This window comes from Epargyreus clarus, unplaced genomic scaffold, assembly GCF_041222505.1.
Source record: "Epargyreus clarus isolate Ecla_fem2 unplaced genomic scaffold, WU_Ecla_fem_2.2 ptg000033l, whole genome shotgun sequence".
NCBI classification, from domain to species: Eukaryota; Metazoa; Arthropoda; class Insecta; order Lepidoptera; family Hesperiidae; genus Epargyreus; species Epargyreus clarus.
This window is the reverse complement of record NW_027332238.1, coordinates 2,817,480-2,838,356: the sequence shown is the minus strand read 5'-3', so window position 1 is coordinate 2,838,356 and position 20,877 is coordinate 2,817,480. Positions and strand designations below refer to the sequence as shown.

Genomic DNA, 20,877 nt, shown 5'->3' with positions numbered 1-20,877 from the left:
ACTGCTGCTCGATGGTGTGGGGCTACCTTGTATATTGCAAAAAAATAATCATATCTAAACATAATATTTTAAAATGGATGGTTTGAGAGTAGAGTTACCACCGCCACACCTATGTCTATCGTGCAGCAATTCTGTATGTCGATGTGCGAGTGTGGTGACTGACTTACACATGAGGATACCATCTTAGTGCTTACGTGGCAACATGTCATCGGCTTCAGGTAGAACCTGCTCTATGTGGAGTTGTTTTGATGTTCATACGACAGTGATTTACCATCAGATAAGCTTCAAGCTTTTCTACTTTAATCTTTAAATAAACAAATTTTGATCAATCAAAAAAAAATTAATCGTAATTTTTCAAATCGACCACATTTTTACATTTCTACACAAATCACTCCCCTTTTCGAGATACCTTTACGAGGTCGGCGGTGAAATGATTACAACAATGCCTATACCGAGGGGTGGAATGGGCTAGGGGTTGGTTTTACAAAGGTCGAAAACTGGACCAGCGACCTTTGTAATCCCGCCAACGCAACTTTCTGGATTAGAATCTACTAGTCATCCATTATCCGGGTCTACATTGACTAATGTTAGTCTGAAAATAATTTGTAAAACGAAAATAGTTTTCATATATATTATATATAAAATTCTCGTGTCACAATGTTAGTTACCGTACTCCTCTGAAGCCGATTTTCACCAAATTTTATATGCATATTCAGTAGGTCTGTTAAACGGCTACTATGTATTTTTCATACCCCTAAGTGATAAGGGTTGTTCACCCCTAACATTTTTTTGTTTATATGGCAACAACGTTTGCCGGGTCAGCTAGTTTTTTTATACAATTTTGACTTCTCAAACAATACATTGACCCGCGAAGTTCAAAACAGTCAATGACCTACCAAAACGAGGTGGTCACGACGCAAACGCGTTTTAATATTGCGATTAACACGAAATCTATCAAAACAAGTACAAAATAGGGTTGTTATGGAAATCCGTAATCGTAACCGAAACAAAACAAAACGTAAAAAATATTTGTTGTTCACGAGGATACCTTCAAAAGGTACCAGAGGCCGCGGGAGCGACGCCGGGTTATGTGGGATTTTACGACACTTAGTCAGAGAAAAGATGAAAAAAACCCGTGGTGACCGTCCTCAGCGCTTGGTGGAGAACTCCGCGATCTCCGAAGGAACACAACCGCAATCCTCCAAACGCGATGTTTGGAGGACATCCTTATCAGACTCTGTGCTGCAGGAACAAAACAATTTACGCTTCTCCCACATCATCGGGTACTACGATTACAACGGTATGCGACCACACAAACCGCCGTCCTTCCCGGGGCCGCTTGCTGGACATTTTGAACCCACTCTTGCCGCCCGCAACCCCGAAAGCCCCCTTTAAGTCACCTCTTACGACAGGCAGGGGATACCGTAGCCCTATTCTGGTAGAAAATAAGAATAATGAAATAAAAATCTATCCGCAACCATATGGATCCGATAAAAGTCTCGAATAATTTCGGAAAGGAGCGGAGTCTGAGACACATACATACATTAGTCGCAAGCATTCCTTTGTGCTAATTCAAACCATGAATTATTTCTATTTTCTTTTCATTTACAATTCCATGAAACTTTAGGATAATCAGAAACAATTTTAACCGTAACCTTATCAGAAGCTTATATAATATTTTGCACATATTCGTATCCAGATCCGAAATATCGTAACTGTAACATCCCTATTACAAATAATCTATACGTAGTTCCGAACCTGACCCTGTCCGTGGATTAAGCCATAATTTTAACGCTATTTTGACACTGAAATTTTACGCTAAAATAAAGACATACAAAATGATATATTTAGACAATTTTCCATCTTAAAATATATAAGGATTTTGCTTTAAAAATTAAAATATAAATTTACTTAAAGAAAATTGTAAAATTACTGAAAAATATAGAGTACTAAAAAATGTGTTTACTCACTTTTTCTATACGGAAATCTCGGCCCTCGGATGAATGGGGTTATCAAAGGAATAGTATGAACCGACATATTATTGTAAATATCTTGGTAATGTCCACAAAAATTCACTTTATGACAATTTCACACGTGTGTAAACTTCACGGCTGTGTTGGCGAATGAAAATAATGAAAAAAGCTGACGATCGAGTTCGATTTTCAATTTGGGTTTTTGTTTTTTAATTTTTAACGGCCAGAGTACTGATATTAATTTATAAAAAAATACAAAAAATGGTGTGTTCAATTTACACTATTCATGAGTTATTACTATTTTTTTCTTAATTAACTTTTGAGCTTTTGTAAATAAATATGTTTAGTATTTTTGAATTATTATGCACATTGTTTTAATTATTGTTTTAATCTCTAAATATAATTGGAACATTGTATCGCCATTATCATTTTATTACCAATTTAAATTAATATAAATTTAATTCTTTCCTTCAACACTCCTACACTAACGAAATTTTAAATAACACTATATTTTTTAACAAAATGTTATGTTATTTTTTTCTATGGCACCGTGTAATTTGCACATTGATATTTAACAAAAAGTTTTTATGTCCACACAGAAACCTTAAAACACAGCACAGATAAAATATAATTAAATTTAACGTTTACAAATTCGTCACACTTGACACAACGCGTCTAACCAACTGAATGTAGATAGAATATGAATAGATATTTTAAAAATAAACTCTGTTTCGAGTTTTACAATATTTTTTCTTTTATTTGTCACTTCACGAATCTTTTTTCAACTACGCCGGGCTGAGATGTTGATGGATTATGTATTTTTAATCTACTGTTTTGGCGGGAACGCAAAGGAAGTGTCGTTATAGTATTTTGTAGTAATTATGGTAAATATTGTTGGATATCTGATAGATCGCTCATTGTTATGTTGTTCTAACTACCGAATTTTAAAGTTAACTTTAAATATTTTTTAAACATAAGTATAATTTGCTATAAATAAGGATTTAACTTTATACATTAGCTCGGCAGTGTCACCCAAAAATTATTAACAACTAGTGGTGCCCGCGGCTTCGCCCGCATTTTAAAGATATAATATGACATACATAAAACAGAAAATTCGTACCTTCATTGGAATGACAGTGGTGCCATCTGTCGGTCTTACCAACTCCCAAACCTTCGTGTGCTCTTGGACAACAACTTTGCAAAAGATCTTCACTTGATCAAATGCATAGTTTCCGATTTTATAAAATGTATATAGACAAATATTCATTTTTATATAAATAGATAGATGATCGACTAACATGGATAAGTAAAGTAACTGTAGGTAAATTATGAAAAAATCGAATTTTGATCTTCTGGGTTGAAAGATCGACTCACTGAATCGATCCATCACTGGAGATCGATTAAAATAATCGATTTTTTGGTTCAAAAGATCGATTCTCCGATTAATCGATCTCAGATCTGTAGTTCTCGTGGGATTTCTGGGATAAAAACTATCCTATGTCCTTTCTCGGGTCTCAGACTATCTTTGTACAAAATTCCATTCAAATCGGTTCAGTGGTTTAGCCGTGAAGAAGAGACAGACAGACAGAGTTACTTCCACATTTATAATATTAGTAAGGATTAGTAAGGAAGTAAGGATTTGCTGACAGATACATAATTTGTTTGATCCTGATATCCTTTTTTTTTCGCTATCCTCGAAAAAAGATCGAAGATAGAATCGATTCTTAGGGCCTCGATTTTTTTTGTGAATCGATTTATTGCACTTCGATTCGAATCGATTCAAAAAACGATCTTTTTCGGAAAGAATCGCCACCCCTAATATAATCCCAATAAATCTATATAAACAAATAAAGTTGCAACTGTCTCCGATTGCAAGAATTTATATTTTTAAACTCATGGTTATTTAGAGTATGCCAAAAGACCCACAAACGTAGGTAGGATCCATTACTGGAGACCGATTAAAAAAATAGACTTTTTTTCGTCAAAAAGATCGATTCTCTGATTAATAGATCTAAGATCGCTATCTGGGATAAAAACTATCCTATGTCCATTCTAGGGTCTCAGACTATCTTTGTACAGAATTTCATTAAAATCGATTCAGTGGTTTAGGCGTGAAGAAGAGACATACAGACAGACAGAGTTACTTTCGCATTTATAATATTAAGTAAGGATATCGATTAAAATAATCGACTTTTTGGTCCAAAAGATCGATTCTCCGATTAATCGATCTTAGATCGCCATCTCTAGTTCCCGTGGGATTTCCGGGATAAAAACTATCCTATGTCCGTTCTCGGGTCTCAGACTATCTTTGTACAAAATTTCATTAAAATCGGTTCAATGGTTTAGGCGTGAAGAAAAGACAACCAGACAGACAGACAGACAGACAGAGTTACTTTCGGATTTATAATATTAGTAAGGATTAGCATATTAGTAACAAGTTATGAAGTACGTATATGTCAAATGTCAATCAATTTGAGATGGTGTCAGTGTGAAGCGGACTAAAATATCTAAAATTTTAAACGCCTAGGAATAGGTTTTATAATGTTTTTATAACCTAGGAGCAGTGATAGCCTAGTGGTTAAGAAACTCGGCCTCTCGATCGAGGGGTCCGAGGTTCAAATTCCAGGCACACACCTCTGATTTATGTGCGTAGAAATTAATTATCACTTGCTAAACGGTGAAGGAAAACATCGTGAGGAAACTCGCATACCTGAGAAATTTATAAAAAAAAAACTCAAACATATGTGAAGTCTATCAATACGCACTTGTCCAGCGCGGTGGACTATGGCCTAATCCTTCTCATTATGAGAACACCTGTGCCCAGCAGTGGGACAGTAATGGGTTGATGATGATAATGAACCTAGGAGCAGCAGTCGAGCATACAGTCCACCATAGTCAGTGGATTCTGTCCATGGACATCTATAATCAACCCCAGATAAGATTAGAGTGTTAACAGAAGTCAGCAACCCTGACTAAATTGGAGCGCCCCGCATCTCCCTTACCACACTTCAAACCAGAACACAGCAGCGCTACACTGCTGTTATAACAGAAATAGGTGTGGCGGTGGTGCCGGAGTCGAACCACAAAGGGTTTTACTTTAAACCCCTTTCCACTACACAATTGATCGAAAACAATTAATTATTTACTGCAGTAACAATCAATAAGCATTAGTTATTTATCCGTCCTTGCTTTTAAATCGATTTAAATGCAATTATCATTATATATTCTGTTTTACAGCGTTCAAGGATATATGACATACGAGCTTTTGCCCGCGGCTCCCCTCGCGTTACGAAGTAATATTTTCATCCCCTATTTTATCCCCTTGGGGGTAGAATTGATCAAAATCCTTTCTTAGCGGAGGCCTACGTCATAACATGTACCTACATGCCAAATTTCAGCCCGATCCGTCCAGTGGTTCAGGCTATGCGTTGATAGATCACTATGTCAGTCACCTTTGAGTTTTATATATTTAGATTTTTTCTATCTTTTACACTTAAACTTTCTTTCTTTTTTACGATTGTAGCGGACGAGCATGCAGTCCATCTGATGGTAAGTCACTGCCGTATGGACATCTGTAATCAACCCCAGATAAGATTAGATTCCTACCTAAGGTCGGCCACAGATGCGCCGCTACCCCTGAGGACTAAGGAACGCCTCGGAAAAGTATGTCTCTCACCACACTTCAAACCAGAACACAGCAGCGCTACACTGCTGTTATAACAGAAATAGGTGCGGCGGTGACGGAGTCGAACCACAGAGGGTTCTTCAAAACATCTGATGTCTTTATATAGGTATATATGTTGTATGTCTGTTTAGAAAATCCATTTAACGAGAGTCGTATAGACGTCTGGAAGACAAGCTTAAGCAAATACGCAATAAAATGGAAAATGTCTGAAAATATACAGTGGGGTGTGATTTTTCGCGCGCAAAATTCGATGGATATTCTTTCAACCATTAACTAAACGTAAAGGACCTTGGCAGTACCACCGCCACACCTATTTCTGTTATAACAGCAGTGTAGCGCCGCTGTGTTCTGGTTTGAAGTGTGGTATGAGACATACTTATCCGAGGCGTTCCAGCTTAGTCCTCAGGGGTAGCGGCGCATCTGTGGCCGACCTTAGGTAGGAATTCTTATCAGGGGTTGATTACAGATGACCACCAGGTAGACTGCATGCTCGTCTGCTACAATCGTAAAAAAGAAAGAAAGTTTAAGTGTAAAAGATAGAAAAAATATGTCATATTTCCTTGAAAACAACATATAATATGAACAGAATATATAATGATAATAACATTTAAATCGATTTAAAATCAAGGACGGATAAATAATTAATACTTATTGATTGTTACTACAGTAAATAATTAATTGTTTTCGATCAATTGTGTAGTGAAAAGGGTTTTAAAGTAGAACCCTTTGTGGTTCGACGCTGGCACCACCGCCACACCTATTTCTGTTATAACAGCAGTGTAGCGCTGCTGTGTTCTGGTTTGAAGTGTGGTAAGGGAGATACGAGGCGCTCCTATTTAGTCTTTACGGTTGCTGACTTCTGTTAGGACTGTAGTCTAATCTGGGGTTGATTATAGACGCCCATGGACAGAAGCCACTGACTATGAATATTATAAAAACAAAAAGCAGACAGCTTAAACATAATTAATAAGGTAAATTTAAACTATATTGTCACTCCCACATTAGACGAATCCAACGACACCTCATATGTTAATCCGTCAAGCCGTTTGTGCTGCAGCGTGACAAAGAATGACACATACATATATACTTACTTACATACATACATACATACATACATACATACATACAAACGTTCGAAAAACATTCCGGAGGGCAACCGTGTTATAAAAAAATGATTGATAGGTTTATATTACGTGCCCCTGCCGGAAATAGATCCCGGAACCGTGCTATCAATGCCACTACACTTAACTCAATCAGTTACTGAATCTATTGGTAAATATATTTATAGTTATGAAACTAGCTAACATGCAACCTTGAAGGTGATAGAACCCTCTCTGGTTCGACTCCGACGGCACCACCGCCACACCTATTTCTGTTATAACAGCAGTGTAACGCTGCTGTGTTCTGGTTTGAAGTATAACAGCTTAGTACTCAGGGATAGCGGCGCATTTGTGGGCCACCTCAGGTAGGAATCTAATTTTCATCATCAACCCATTATTGTCCCACTGCTGGGCACGGGTTTCCTTTCAGAATGAGAAGGATTAGGCCATAGTCCGCCGTGCTAGCCAAGTGGCATATTGGTAGACTTCGCATACCTTTGAGATTTTTGTTTTATTAATCTCTCAGGTATGCAGGTTTCCTCACGACGTTTTCCTGCACCGTTTAAGCAAGTGATAATTTATTGCTAATACGCACATAATTTTGAAAAATCAGAGGTGCGTGCCTGGCATTTATATCTCGGAACCCTCGATCGAGAGGCCGAGTTTCTTAACCACTAGGCTATCACTGCCTACATGAAGCTAATCTAATCTGGGGTTGATTACAGATGTACATACAGCAGTAGCTTACCATCAGGTGGACTGCATGCTCGTCTGCTACTCTTATATTATAAAAGAAAATAATAAGAATGGTTCTGCTACCAATAACGCTTTATTATTCCATAATGTGATTAATTTCACAGCTATTTGGCTTCAAGATCAGAATAGTTTAGAAATCTAGACCATCCATTCAGATACGCCTCTTTAGGTCCAATTTAATCTAGGTGTTCTAGGTCATACCGATGGAATATAACGTTATATGTCTATCTATTTAGCACTCCCGTTAGATGTAACATAGGTTTTCAGTTTGTCCCTGTAGTTCCGGGACTAAAATAGGACTACGGTTTCCCCTGCCTGTCGTAAGAGGCGACTAAAGGGGGCTTCTGGGGTTGCGAGCAGCAAGAGTAGCTCGAACTGCCCGGCCAGCGACCCAGGGGAGAACGGCGGTATTTGTAGTCGCATGCCGTTGAGCACACCAGAGGGTGTGGCAAGCGGTATGCCTGGGCGGAGCCCGACGGGGCAACGCGCTGAGAGGACTCCGATTGCCTTTGGAGATCCCGGAGTCATCTTCACAGCTTACTGTTTTAGTGCGGTAAAATCCCACATGACCCCGTGTCGCTCCCTACTTTTTCAAAAATTTCGTCATCGTAAACGAAAAATGCTAAAAGGAGTTAGGAGATCGACTTGGATGAAAATTAAAATTGCATCATTAGTATTTGATAGCCGGGAATCGAACGAGTTCATTTTGAAAAAAAATAGACACCTGTTTTATCACAATCGGATAGTGTCAAGTGTAAGGATCAAATGTTAGGAAGTAATGATATATGACAAACTAAAGGAAAAGGCTCATTTTCAATTAAGTATGTCAATTTTTTCTTTTAGAAATGAAAAACCTATAAAATATGTGCCGTATATATATATATATATAGTATATATATATATATATATATATATATATATATATATATATATATATATATATATATATATATATATATATATATTATAATTTAGGAGTAGCAGACGAGCATGCAGTCCAAGTGACGGTAAGGGGCTACTGCCGTACGGATATTTGTAATCAACCTCAGATAGGATTAGATATTCCTACCTAAGGTCGGCCACAGATGCGCCGCTACAACTGAGGACTAAGCTGAAACGCCTCGGAAAAGTCTGTCTCCCTTACCACACCCTTCAAACCGGAACACAGCAGCACTACACTGCTGTTTAGGTAGAAATAGGTGTGGCGGTGGTGCCGCCGGTGAACCACAAAGGGTTCTACCACCTTCAAAACGTTATACGTTACGTACGGACGTACGTATACATTAGATATATATAATTTGGAACTGTATGTCAGTCTGTTGGTGTTACGTACGCCGGACGGCCCTGATTAGATAATTGGCGGGGGAAACGAGTGACGTAGGTACCATAGAGCATCATAGAGCTCAAATGTTTATGGGTTTAATGTTTTAACCAACTTTTTATAATATAGGAGTAGCAGACGAGCATGCAGTCCACCTGATGATAAATAACTGTCGTATGGACATCTATAATCAACCCCAGATAAGATAACATTCTTCATGAGGTCGGTCACAGATGCGTCGCTACCCCCTGAGGACTAAGTTGGAATGCCTCGTAAAAGTATGTCTCTTACCACACTTCAAGCCAGAACACAGCAGCGCTACACTGCTGTTATAACAGAAATAGGTGTGGTAGTGCTGCAGGAGTCGAACCACAAAGAGTTCTACCACCTTCAAACAATAATATTTCTATCTAAAGTGTCTATTTTATAAAATTAAGAGTAAATGTTTGCCCAAAGTTATATAGGTCGCCTTGTTGGCCTATATACCGGTTACCATGGCAACGGCGGCCATTTTGCGGTTGTCATGGCAATGGCGCATGCGTAAAAGCCTACAAATTTAGGTGTGGTTATGTCTTTTACATAAAATTCTCGTGTCACAATGTTAGTTACCGTACGGCTTTACCGATTTTCACCATATTTATATGCATATTCAGTAGGTCTGAGAATCGGCTACTATCTATTTTTCATACCCCTAAGTGATAAGGGTTGTTCACCCTTAACATTTTTTTATTTATATGGCATCACGTTTGCCGGGTCAGCTAGTTATACATAATCAGACATTTATGGGACAAATACGTAATAGTAATTGATTTTATTGAATAACTACCTTTTGAAGGTTATGACAGTAGTTTTTTTATTTATCCCTCGGGATCAGTTTTTGGGATGAAAGCTACCCTATGTCCTTTTCTGGACCCCTGACAACGTGTGTACAAAATTTCATGACAATCGGTTATGTAGTTAAGGCGTGAAGGTGCAATAAACAAAGAAACAAAGTTATTTTAGTATTTATAGCATTAATAAGGATATTTAAATACCATTTAATAAAATAAGTGTTAGATTTTTTATCAAAATCTAACTATAGGGATCCGCTTCCGTCATATATTTAATCTCTACCCCAAGTAAAATAGTAGTCTTACCTCAGGTAGTCCACAGACAGGTAGCAACCTTAAAGACTAACTTGGAACGCCTTGTGTTCCACAAAACTTACAAACTAAACTTACCGTAATAAGGTATACTGGTCACCATATGTTCATTGATCATTTTAACACTAATTTTTAACACAATCACAAAATTAGTTAAACTGACATCTCAAAACAGAATCACTGCAAACAATTTTGATTTTTGTAAGCGAAAATTTGGAAACGGTAATTTATTTTCTAACAATAAAAAACATGATTTTTTCTAGAATATCTACAGTATATAAATCCTAACAGATTTATAAAGTTAAGCATCGTTAGGAGGGAGATGGATGGGTTACCATTAGTGACTTGATTAGACACCCTTGACAGGATTTCTTGCTCCAGGGCCATTTTAGAGAAATCTAGAGCTCCAGGTTGAAATGGCCACCTAAAGTCAGACGGATGACCGTGCATCATTTTTGCCGCGTACTTGTAAAATGTGGAATGAACTTCCTCCTGAGATATTCTTTGAGCGCTATGACATGGGTTTCTTTAAGAGGAGTGCAAAAAGAGCTCTCCTTAAGTCGATGCATTGGCGACTCCTGTGGTGTTGCAAATGTAAATAGGCAAAGGTCCACTAAGGTAAAGGTAAAGCTAGCTTTCCACCAAGTAGCCCGTCTGCCTTATCGTTAGGTATAAATATATAGTCCCTGTAGTCCCGGGACTAGAATAGGGCTACGGTATCCCCTGCCTGTCGTAAGAGGCGACTAAAAGGGAGTTTCCGGGGTTGCGGGCGGCAAAATTGGGAGGTCGAGCCATCCAGCAAGCAACTCCGGCGATACCGTCGTAAACACTAGACGGTGTGGTGAGTCCTGAAGCTCACCTAGGAGGAGCCCGAAGGGACAACGCGTTCAGAGGACTCCGGTTGCGTTCCGTAGGAGATCCCGGAGTCCTCTTGGCAACGCTGAGGACGGCCACCGGGGGGGTTTTAGTGCGGTAAGAATCCCACATAACTCTGTTTTGCTCCCACAGCACCGTGTACCTTTTGAAGGTTTCCCCCTCGTAAACGAAAAAAAGGTATAAATATTTAAAAAAAACATAGAACAAAGAGAATCGTCACACGAAAACGAAAAATTTAAGTTAACCATTAAATGTGGAATTTTAATTTTAATGATTTGCCTACCAAAGATTTAGCAGAAGCTTATTACGAGTACTTCTATATTATAAAGTGTTTTATAATATAGAAGTAATAAACGAGAATACAGTCCACCTGATAGTAAGCGGCTACTGCCGTATGGACATCTGTAGTCAACCCCAGATAAGATTTGTCCTACCTGAGGTCGGCCACAGATGTTTAGACCCCTGAGGACTAAGCTGGAACGCCTCGGATAAGTATGCCTCCCTTACCTCAAAACCAAACAGCAGCGCTTAACACTGCTGTTATAACAGAAATAGGAAATTTGGTAGTAGAACCCTTTGTGGTTCGACTCCGGCGGCACCACCGCAACACCTATTTCTGCCTCATAATATTCTGGTTTGAGTGTGGTAAGGGAGACATACTTTTCCGAGGCGTTCCAGCGTAATCCTCAGGGGTAGCGGCGCATCTGTGACCGACCTCCGGTAGGAATATCTAATCCTATCTGGGGTTGACTACAGATGTGCATACGGCAGTAGCTTACCATCAGGTGGACTGCATGCTCGTCTGCTACTCCTATATTATAAACAAAAGTGTGACGGTGGTGCCGAAGTCGAACCATATCTTCTACCTTCAATCATAACCATTACATAAGTTGATGACATATTCCAATTACACTCACGTACGAGATTGCTAATTAACCTTAACCTAGATCAGTTATTAATCTTTATCTGTCGTGTACGTGGATGATGTAATCCGAAATGAAAACCTGGGTGCAGTGCAGGGTCCCGGGTTCGATCCCCGGTCAGACAAACGGTTAAATAATAAATTTATGAGGTATAACCTTAAAAAACCCGCACGCAGTTGTCTGGGTTTGATCCCCGTTCAGACAAATTTTATAAATAAATAGCTCGCGTCACAATGTTAGTTACCGTACTCCTCCGAAACGGCTTTACCGATTTTCACCAAATTTTATAAGCATATTCAGTAGGTCCGAGAATCGGCTACTATATATTTTTCATACCCCTAAGTGATAAGGCTTGTTCACCCCTAACATTTTTTTATTTATATGGCAACACAAGGTTTGCCGGGTCAGCTAGTATTATTATATATCGACCTGATGGTAATTGGCTACTGCCGCACGGACATCTGTAATCAACCCCAGATAGAATTAGATTCCCACCTGAGTTCGGCCACAGATGCGCCGGTACCCCTGAGGACTAAACTAAAACGCCTCGGATAAGTATGTCTCTTACCACACTGCAAACCAGAACACAGCAGCGCTACACTGCTGTTATAACAGAAATAGGTGTGACGGTGGTGCCAACGTCGAAACACAGAGTTCTATATAACGCTTAGTTTTGAAATTCGGTTACATTAGTTACCAACTTTGTATACTTACAAAATCTTTAATTAATATTCAAACCACGTTTAATCTGATATGCAGGTTGATTGGTTTAACCACAGAGAAAGAAACAAATAGATTGCTAATGTATAATGGGGGATTACACATATATTTCTAGATTTTACGTGCGCACTCATTTTAAGAATGATCATCTCTTAAGATGGTTGAACCCTCTGTGGTTCGACTCCGGCACCACCGCCACACCTATTTCTGTTATAACAGCAGTGTAGCGCTGCTGTGTTCTGGTTTGAAGTGGGGTAAGGGAGACATACTTTTCCGAGGCGTTCCAGCTTAGCCCTCAGGGATAACGGCGCATCTGTGACCGACCTCAGTTAGGAATCTAATTTTAGCTGGGATTGATTAGATGCCCATTTGCGGCAGTAGCCATTTAACTGTAACCGTTATGGACTGCATGCTCGTCTGCTACTCCTATATTATATATAAAACGTCTATTTATTTACATACTCAATGTTATGGCCTATGTAATAGATGTTATCTATACTGTTGATGTATCAGCTTCAAGAATCAGAAGGTTTACTTTCGTCAACGAAGTTTCAAGTCCGAAATTATTACCCAAATATGATGAAACTGTCAAAATAATTTCCCAAAAAAAATTAGATAGTATAGAAATATAAAACATTTTTAATTGAATATATAAATATATATATTCAATTAAAAATGTTTAATTTAAAATGTGGTAGAAAATGTGGTGAGACTTCGGAGGTCCAACTGCCATTATTCCTTGAGTACTTTTTTTACGAGGGGGAACCTTCAAAAGGTACCCGACATGGGAGTGACGCCGGGTAATACTTTTACCGCACTAAAACCCCCCCCCCCCCCCCCGGTGGCCGTCCTCGGCGCTGCGTAGAGGACTCCGGGATCTCCAAAGGAACGCAACCGGAGTCCTCTTAGCGCATTGCCCCGTCGGGCTCCGCCCAGGTGAGATTGTCGCTCGCCACACCGTCTGGTGTGTACAACGGTATGCGACACCACATACCGCCGTCCTTCCCGGGGTCGCTGACAGGCGGTTCGAGCTCCCACTCTTGCCGCCCGCAGCCCCGGAAGCCCCCTTTTAGTTGCCTATTACGACAGGCAGGTGATACCGTAGTCCTATTCTACTCCCGGAGCTACAGGGATTCCTTGAGTACCTACGCATGTATAGCCTCTGGTAATATTCTACTTTTATTTGTGGATGATAAGAAATGACTTTGAATGGCATGCTATAGTCCGCGTTAAACTGCTAGTCCGCTCTGAATATAGAAATAAATCGCGTCGCCATAGCAAATTGTATGACTACACCTGCTCACAACAACTTCAGAGCGGACTAGTAGTTTAACGATAACTATACATCACTATTACCGATAAACGAATCCCCCATCACTACCATTACGTAACACAAGGTCATGTTTTTGCGCGCAATTCTCATTGTTCTCTTATTCCCATTGTGGTACGTTTGCTACTCCGATCCACTATACGCTATTTTAACTATTTTTACACATTTAAACAATTATTTTATATTATAACGAGCTTTTGCCCGCGGCTTCGCTCGCGTTATGAAGTAATAATTTCATCCCCTATTTTATCCCCTTGGGGGTAGAATTGATCAAAATCCTTTCTTAGCGGATGCCTACGTCATAACATCTACCTGCATGCCAAATTTCAGCCCGATCCGTCCAGTGGTTTGGGCTGTGCGTTGATAGATCACTATGTCAGTCAGTCACCTTTGAGTTATATATATTTAGATTGTACGTAAGGGAAAACTTCTAGAACTAGAAATTATTATAAAATAAAAATAAGACTGTTTAATATATAGCCTATGTGACTCTTATAATTTAGACGAATCCAACGACACCTCATATGTTAATCCGTCAAGCCGTTTGTGCTGCAGCGTGACAAACAATGAGACATACATACATACGCTCGAATAACATTACCCTCCGCAATTAGGTAAAACTGCGAAAACTATGCAGTTACCAAATTAGTTATAAAGCATATTATAAAGCGTATTTTTATTTTTTCTATTTTATTTAAGCGTATTTTTAAAAGAGTAAATTTATCACCTAATAATGCGTAATTTCTATTAATATTTTTTTTAGGGTTCCGTATCCAAACATAGATTAGTAAAGATACTTCGCCGCCTTGAAATTGAATGAAGCCTTAAACGGCTTATTAGTAAGTTCTTTTTTTGAATTCTTGACAAATAAAAACATATTTAGGGAAAATTTACTAATAAATAACTAATACTGCGTAATTTACATACTAAATAAATAATTATTTCAAATATTTTAGGGACATTTTAGCACGGAGATTTGGCAAAACTTTTTTACGCAACTATTTCAATTCTCAAAACTGGGTACATTTTCTTGTTAGGAGTGAGTAATCTTTACTAATGTATGTATCCAAAGGATAAAAACGGAACCCTATAACTAAGCCTCCGCTGTCTGTCCGTCTGTCAGTAGGCTCTATCTTTTGAACCGGAGAATGATGATAGTTGAAACTTTCACTATAATTTACGTCTATTGTTACAATATTAATACAAATACAAATAGAAATATTAATACAAATAGCAGAAGTCGCAAATAGGCGTTTGTATTGACGTATATTATGTCTTGTTATTTGTAGCGACCAGCCCAAACGGCTAGACAGAATTTAACATATTTACCATGGCGTGTCGTTGAATTCGTCTAAATTATAGGAGTGATATAGGTTACATTAATTCCCGTTTTACTTAATTATTTGTCGGGTTTTTGTTTTTATATTATATGTTATTATTTTTGTTTTTATATTCTTGTTTTTCATTTTTGTATATATGTAAATTTTGTAAATAAGTTATTTTATATTTATAGTTTAATTTATTATTTTTTAATTTTCTGTAAATTTAATTATAATTGTAAATACTTTCTGTTATTATTAATTAAACCGAAAATGATAAACTTTTCTATGAATTATTTCTCGAACATATTATAATTAATAAAAAAAATTAAGCGGCTTTTTTATTATTTTAGCAAAAATACTTTAATAAGTTTCCTAACACCGTGCTGTCACACACAATCTTTGTTTAACCAATGGCCTTATTAAAGGTTTATTTTTTTGTCAACTATTTCATTCACCTTGCTTGCCGTGTCAAGGTCTGACGGACAATGGGTTGCACAACCAACTCAATTTGGTCGGTCTTTCATATGTATTGTCCGCGCCAAACCGCTAGTCCGCTCTGAAATTGTTGCGAGCAGGTGTAGGCATACAATTTGCTATGGCGACGCGATTCATTACTATATTCAGAGCGGACTAGCAGTTTTTCGCGGACTATATCTTCCCTGTTAAACCATTCTGACTCTGCCACCTTACAAAATATGATTATTATATTACTATTCAAATATAATCCTTACTAATATTATAAATCCGAAAGTAACTCTGTCTGTCTGTCTGGTTGTCTCTTCTTCACGCCTAAACCACTGAACCGATTTTAATGAAATTTTGTACAAAGGTAGTCTGACCCGAGAAAGGACATAGGATAGTTTTTATCCCAGAAATCCCACGGGAACTAGGGATGGCGATCTAAGATCGATTAATCGGAGAATCGATCTTTAAACCCAAAACATCGATTATTTTAATCGATATTAGTAAGGATTGAATCGTAAACTATGCATTTGATCAAGTGATGATCTTTAGCAAAGTTGAAGGTATTATATTCTATACCTATTTACAGTTTTATATATGTTAGTATGTTATATTATTTTCTTTTAAACGCGGGCGAAACCGCGGGCACTACTAGTTGATTATATTTCTTAATGTTGATAGTATACTATAAATAAGCATACCAAATACAAAGATTGTGTAAGCACAATTATTATTTAGGCAATAAAACAGCCATTCAAGAATTCGTAGAATTTCTTCAAAGTATAGAATACAAGTTAAGACTAATTGGACAATTAGCTAGCACTTAATAACTATAATTATTATAAATATAATAATTAATTAACATATTCGCAGTTTTAATTGAATATTTTATCAAATAATGTTCATTTTGTCTGATCAAGGTTATTTTGGTCGTACGACCGAATTATTTATGTTATTTTTTTTTATAATATAGTAGCAGGCGAGTATGAAGTGTACTTAATGGTAAGTGGCTACTGCCGCCCATGGACTGTAATCAACCCCTTAGGATTAGATATTCCTACCTGAGGTCGGCCATAGATGCGCTGCTACCCCTGAGGTCTTAGCTGTAAAGCCTGTTTTATATGCATATTCAGTAGGTCTGAGAATCGCCTACTATCTATTTTTCATACCCCTAAGTGATGAGAGTTGTTCACCCTTAACATTTTATATTTATATGATAAAAATGTTTGCCGGGTCAGCTAGTTATTATATATATATATGAGTCAAAGGACATAATGAAAGTTGTTAAAATTTCCCACTTATTAGGTAATTTTGACAACCTAGCAACATTATTATGGCCAATGGTGCCCCTGACACACACACATCAAAAATTGACGAACACTAACAAACTCATGAAGGTCAGTGAACATGACAGGCGCATCGCATGCATTTGCCCATTCTGCCATATTGCGCTGAAACGTCAATAAATGACGCAACACTTCGCAGTGTGGTGCTGCTCTGACATCTGTCCTAATCTTTATTATAACTAGTGTGGAATTTACAATTGATCACCATTTTAAGGGTCCCATAGGGTCCCAAAGGGTAAAAGCGGAACCCTATTACTAAGACTTCGCTGCCTATCCGTCTGTCACAGGGCTCTATCTCTGGAACCGCAATAGGTAGACACTTAAAATTTTGACAGAGGATGCATAATGGTTGAAAACAAATGGGGTTCGCCATACAAGAAACCGCTATTTCTCGACGTTTTTCGCTTTATCTTTTCGCTATATCTGATGGTAAGTGGTCAATGCCGTACGGACATCTGTGACCAGCTTTATAATTAGGAGTAGCAGACGAGCATGCAGTCCACCGCACACCGACACGCTGAACTGCTACACGATAGACCTAGGTATAGCAGTGGTTCCTCGGTCGATCCGGGGCGGAAAGTTGCATAGAGGCCCTCCGATTAATACACATAACACAGATTGTTTGGTTGTGGCGACATTTTTTTTGCAACTGTGTTTGGGGGCCCTCAGGATTGGGGGCCCGGGGCGCATCGTCCCTACCCAATTAAAGTTCGCTAGAGCTAACCTAATTATAAGTGATTTTATCACTTTATTGATAGTAAATTTAAAAATAAAATGTAAAAGTAAAAATCATTTTAATATGTATTTTTTCTTACTCCTAATACATATTTATAATATCTGCTGTTTCCATTATTGTTTGTCGTTTTTTTCTTTTGTTGCTTTGTGACACCTGCTCCAAATTCTCTACATCTACCCAGGGTTGACTGGTAGAGAATGCCATCAGGCATTATGTTTGCCCTTTTGTACATTTCTTTTTAGAGGTGATGCAATAAATTTTAAATAAATAAATAAATGTGTAATATTCGGTGTTCTTAAAGACTAACTAAGCATTTAAAAATCTGGTTAAATCTCATTACTTACAACTATAACTCTGGTTTTAATAATTACTTCTTCTTTATTTTTTTTATTTTTATTTTTTAATATTATTATTATTATTTTCCTTTGCTATTTTATTTTTCAATCATCTCTCCCATTCTATTTTAGTCTCCTTCTTTTACTGGTGCTAAGTGTATGCTATATTTTATTTATTCCAACATGTTTATGCTATCTTAGTCCTATAATTATATTTATTATTATTATTTGAACCCTACCTATTTTTCTATTCATCCCTACTATAACTCCTCACCTAAAGGTTGTCTGGAAGAGATCGCTGAATAGCGATAAGACCGCCTTTTGTATTGTCTTTTAAATTAGTTGTTTATTTTTATATGTATCTTCTTTTATTGGGTACAATAAGAGTATTGATTTGATTTGATAAGCATTCTAAGGTAGTGGAACCCCCTGTGGTTCGACTTCAGCGGCACCACCACCACACCTATTTCTTTTATAACATGTTTATAACATGTTCTGTGTGTTGTGTGTTCTGGTTTGAAGGATGTGGTGGAGACATACTTTTCCGAGGCATTTCAGCTTAATCCTACGGGTAGCGGCGCAAGTGGCCGACCTCGAGTAGGGAACTTATCTGGAGTTGATTACCGATGTCCATGGACGGTAGTAGCTTACTATCAGGTGGACTGGATGCTCGTTTGCTACTCCTTTATTATAAAAAGCAAATATTCAAATTCATAAATGGAATACTACCGGACCGATTAACATGATTCAGGACTCTGATACTGGACACTAACAAAATTTTAAATCAAATTACAAATTAAAACTTTCCAAATTAAATTAATTACCATTGCGTATTTAACTTTGAAAGACTATTGTTATATTTTATTTATTTTTATTTGCATATAAATTATAATAAAAGTACTTTATGACAATAAACAATAATTGCTGGTCATTAAACTGAATAATACGCAGTGTGTAATTGGTTTTATATTATAATTTAAAATGTATTTAATTGACATTAAAATGCATATTTTCTTGCAAATCATTATGAATTAAATGGAATATTTATTTAAATTTACGTCAATAAATGTAGATATTTAAATTTAAAGATATTCAGCATTTAAATCAGTTTTAAATTTTCAGTCAATTGAAAATTTAATTATATTATTATTGACTTATTTGTGCATGAAATTTGCAGTTATTAAAAATAAAAAACACATAAAAATAACGTTACAGATAAGTACGAGATATTTGTTTTTCATAAACAATCGGTACAGATAAAACAGAGTCTATATACATAGTTACGAAATAAGGATTCCTCACGTCGCCGCTAAAATATTGCACCTTGAGCATCATTTAAAACCCTGACTTTTTATATTATGTAACCAAGGCAAACTACTGCCCGTAATTGGGTCACAACTGAAATAGAATTTCAAACAATTATTTCTACACAGGTATCAACGACATTGAAACTTTGTATTGTCTATGCCTGTGACTTCAACTACATTGCAACATAGGTTATATTTCATGAAAAAAATTAACTTCAAATAAATGATCAACAAATTTCGTAATATCCTAATTAGTTTTTAATTTTACCGTTTCCAAATTTTCCACCGTTTCACAGATAAAAAAATAAACAAACAAGCACACTGAAAAGGTCACTGCACTGGCTGAAGTTTTTTTTATTAATAGAAGGAACGCGGCAGAGTGTTTCGAAAATAGTTGATTTTTAAAAAGATACGCGTGACACATGCGCTCCCTTCGCGCGCGTTTTGCTACTGACGGATACAAGCGTTTATAGCTAGCGTTGATCTAGCGGCTTACAAAATGCATCTAATTTGTTTGAAGGTTACAACCTCCTATTCTTTAGAACAGCGTCATAATCAAATTTATATTTCAATGCGTTTTACAAGTACAGTTCCAATACAGTCACAGTTAAAATTATAAAGAAATTCGTAAAGCTACAACAGAAATATTGGTATCATTGTCATATTCCACCGAAATAAGTACTCAAGAACCGAAATTTTAAATAATTAAGTATTACTGGCCTGAAATAAAAGCTTTTTGATAAAGTATTTAGGTAGGGAGATCACCATTGGTCGCAATTATCCTGAAAAAACTATATTAGAACCTAGTACAATAAATAAAAAAGTACTTTTATCAGAATTGACGCTATAGAAAACGATTAGGCACTACAAAAACTATTTAATGAAAATGACTAATTCCAAAATCTAGCACTTTAATCGCTTGATTATCCACTAACGATGCGCTTCGTGATTATATAGATTAACCGACCAATTTAGATACACATCTCCTCCACCCAAGGCGTTCGTAACTGGTGACCTACTTAAGTTAGCATCCCAACTTGTCTAGGATAACGCTGCCAAATTGAAAAGTAGGTCATTTTACAAGCATTACAAGTGGCTTGGGGTTATTTTAAATTGGTAATGTTGTTCGTAGGTAAGTCACGAGGTATGAAGGTATAGTTCAGTATTAAGTTATTTTTAACATTTTCACGAAGTAAGCCAAATTGAAAATGTCAGATGTGAAGCGTTTGTTTTGTGTTGTTTATAGTTCTTGCGTAATTAGGTACCTTTCGAACGAAGATGGAACGAAACCATGTTTAGATGAAAAAAGATCGAACATAATTATCAACCCATTACTGTCCCACAGTTGGGCACGGGTCTCCTTTCAGACCTAGATTAGTAAAGATTACTCACTCCTAACAAGAAAATGTACCCAGTTTTGAGAATTGAAATAGTTGCGTAAAAAAGTTTTGCCACGTCTCCGTGCTAAAACGTCCCTAAAATATTTGAAATAATTATTTATTTATTAAGTAAATTACGCAGTATTAGTTATTTATTCGTAAAT

At 37.1% G+C, this 20,877-nt stretch overlaps 1 protein-coding gene across 4 annotated transcripts in view; it reads right to left on the bottom strand.

The window, feature by feature from the left end:
* orb2 (cytoplasmic polyadenylation element-binding protein orb2) overlaps positions 1-20,877 on the bottom strand; it is a 73,891-nt gene that overhangs the window by 15,144 nt on the left and 37,870 nt on the right. For 2 of the 4 annotated variants that reach the window (XM_073090983.1, XM_073090984.1), the window contains exon 1: positions 1,971-2,107. The exons of the other annotated variants lie outside the window; for them this stretch is intronic. In XM_073090983.1, the coding sequence (XP_072947084.1) occupies positions 1,971-2,037 (67 nt within the window). In that variant the 5' untranslated portion in view covers positions 2,038-2,107. Of the gene's footprint in view, positions 1-1,970; positions 2,108-20,877 lie in introns of those variants that run through there. 4 annotated transcript variants of the gene reach the window in all.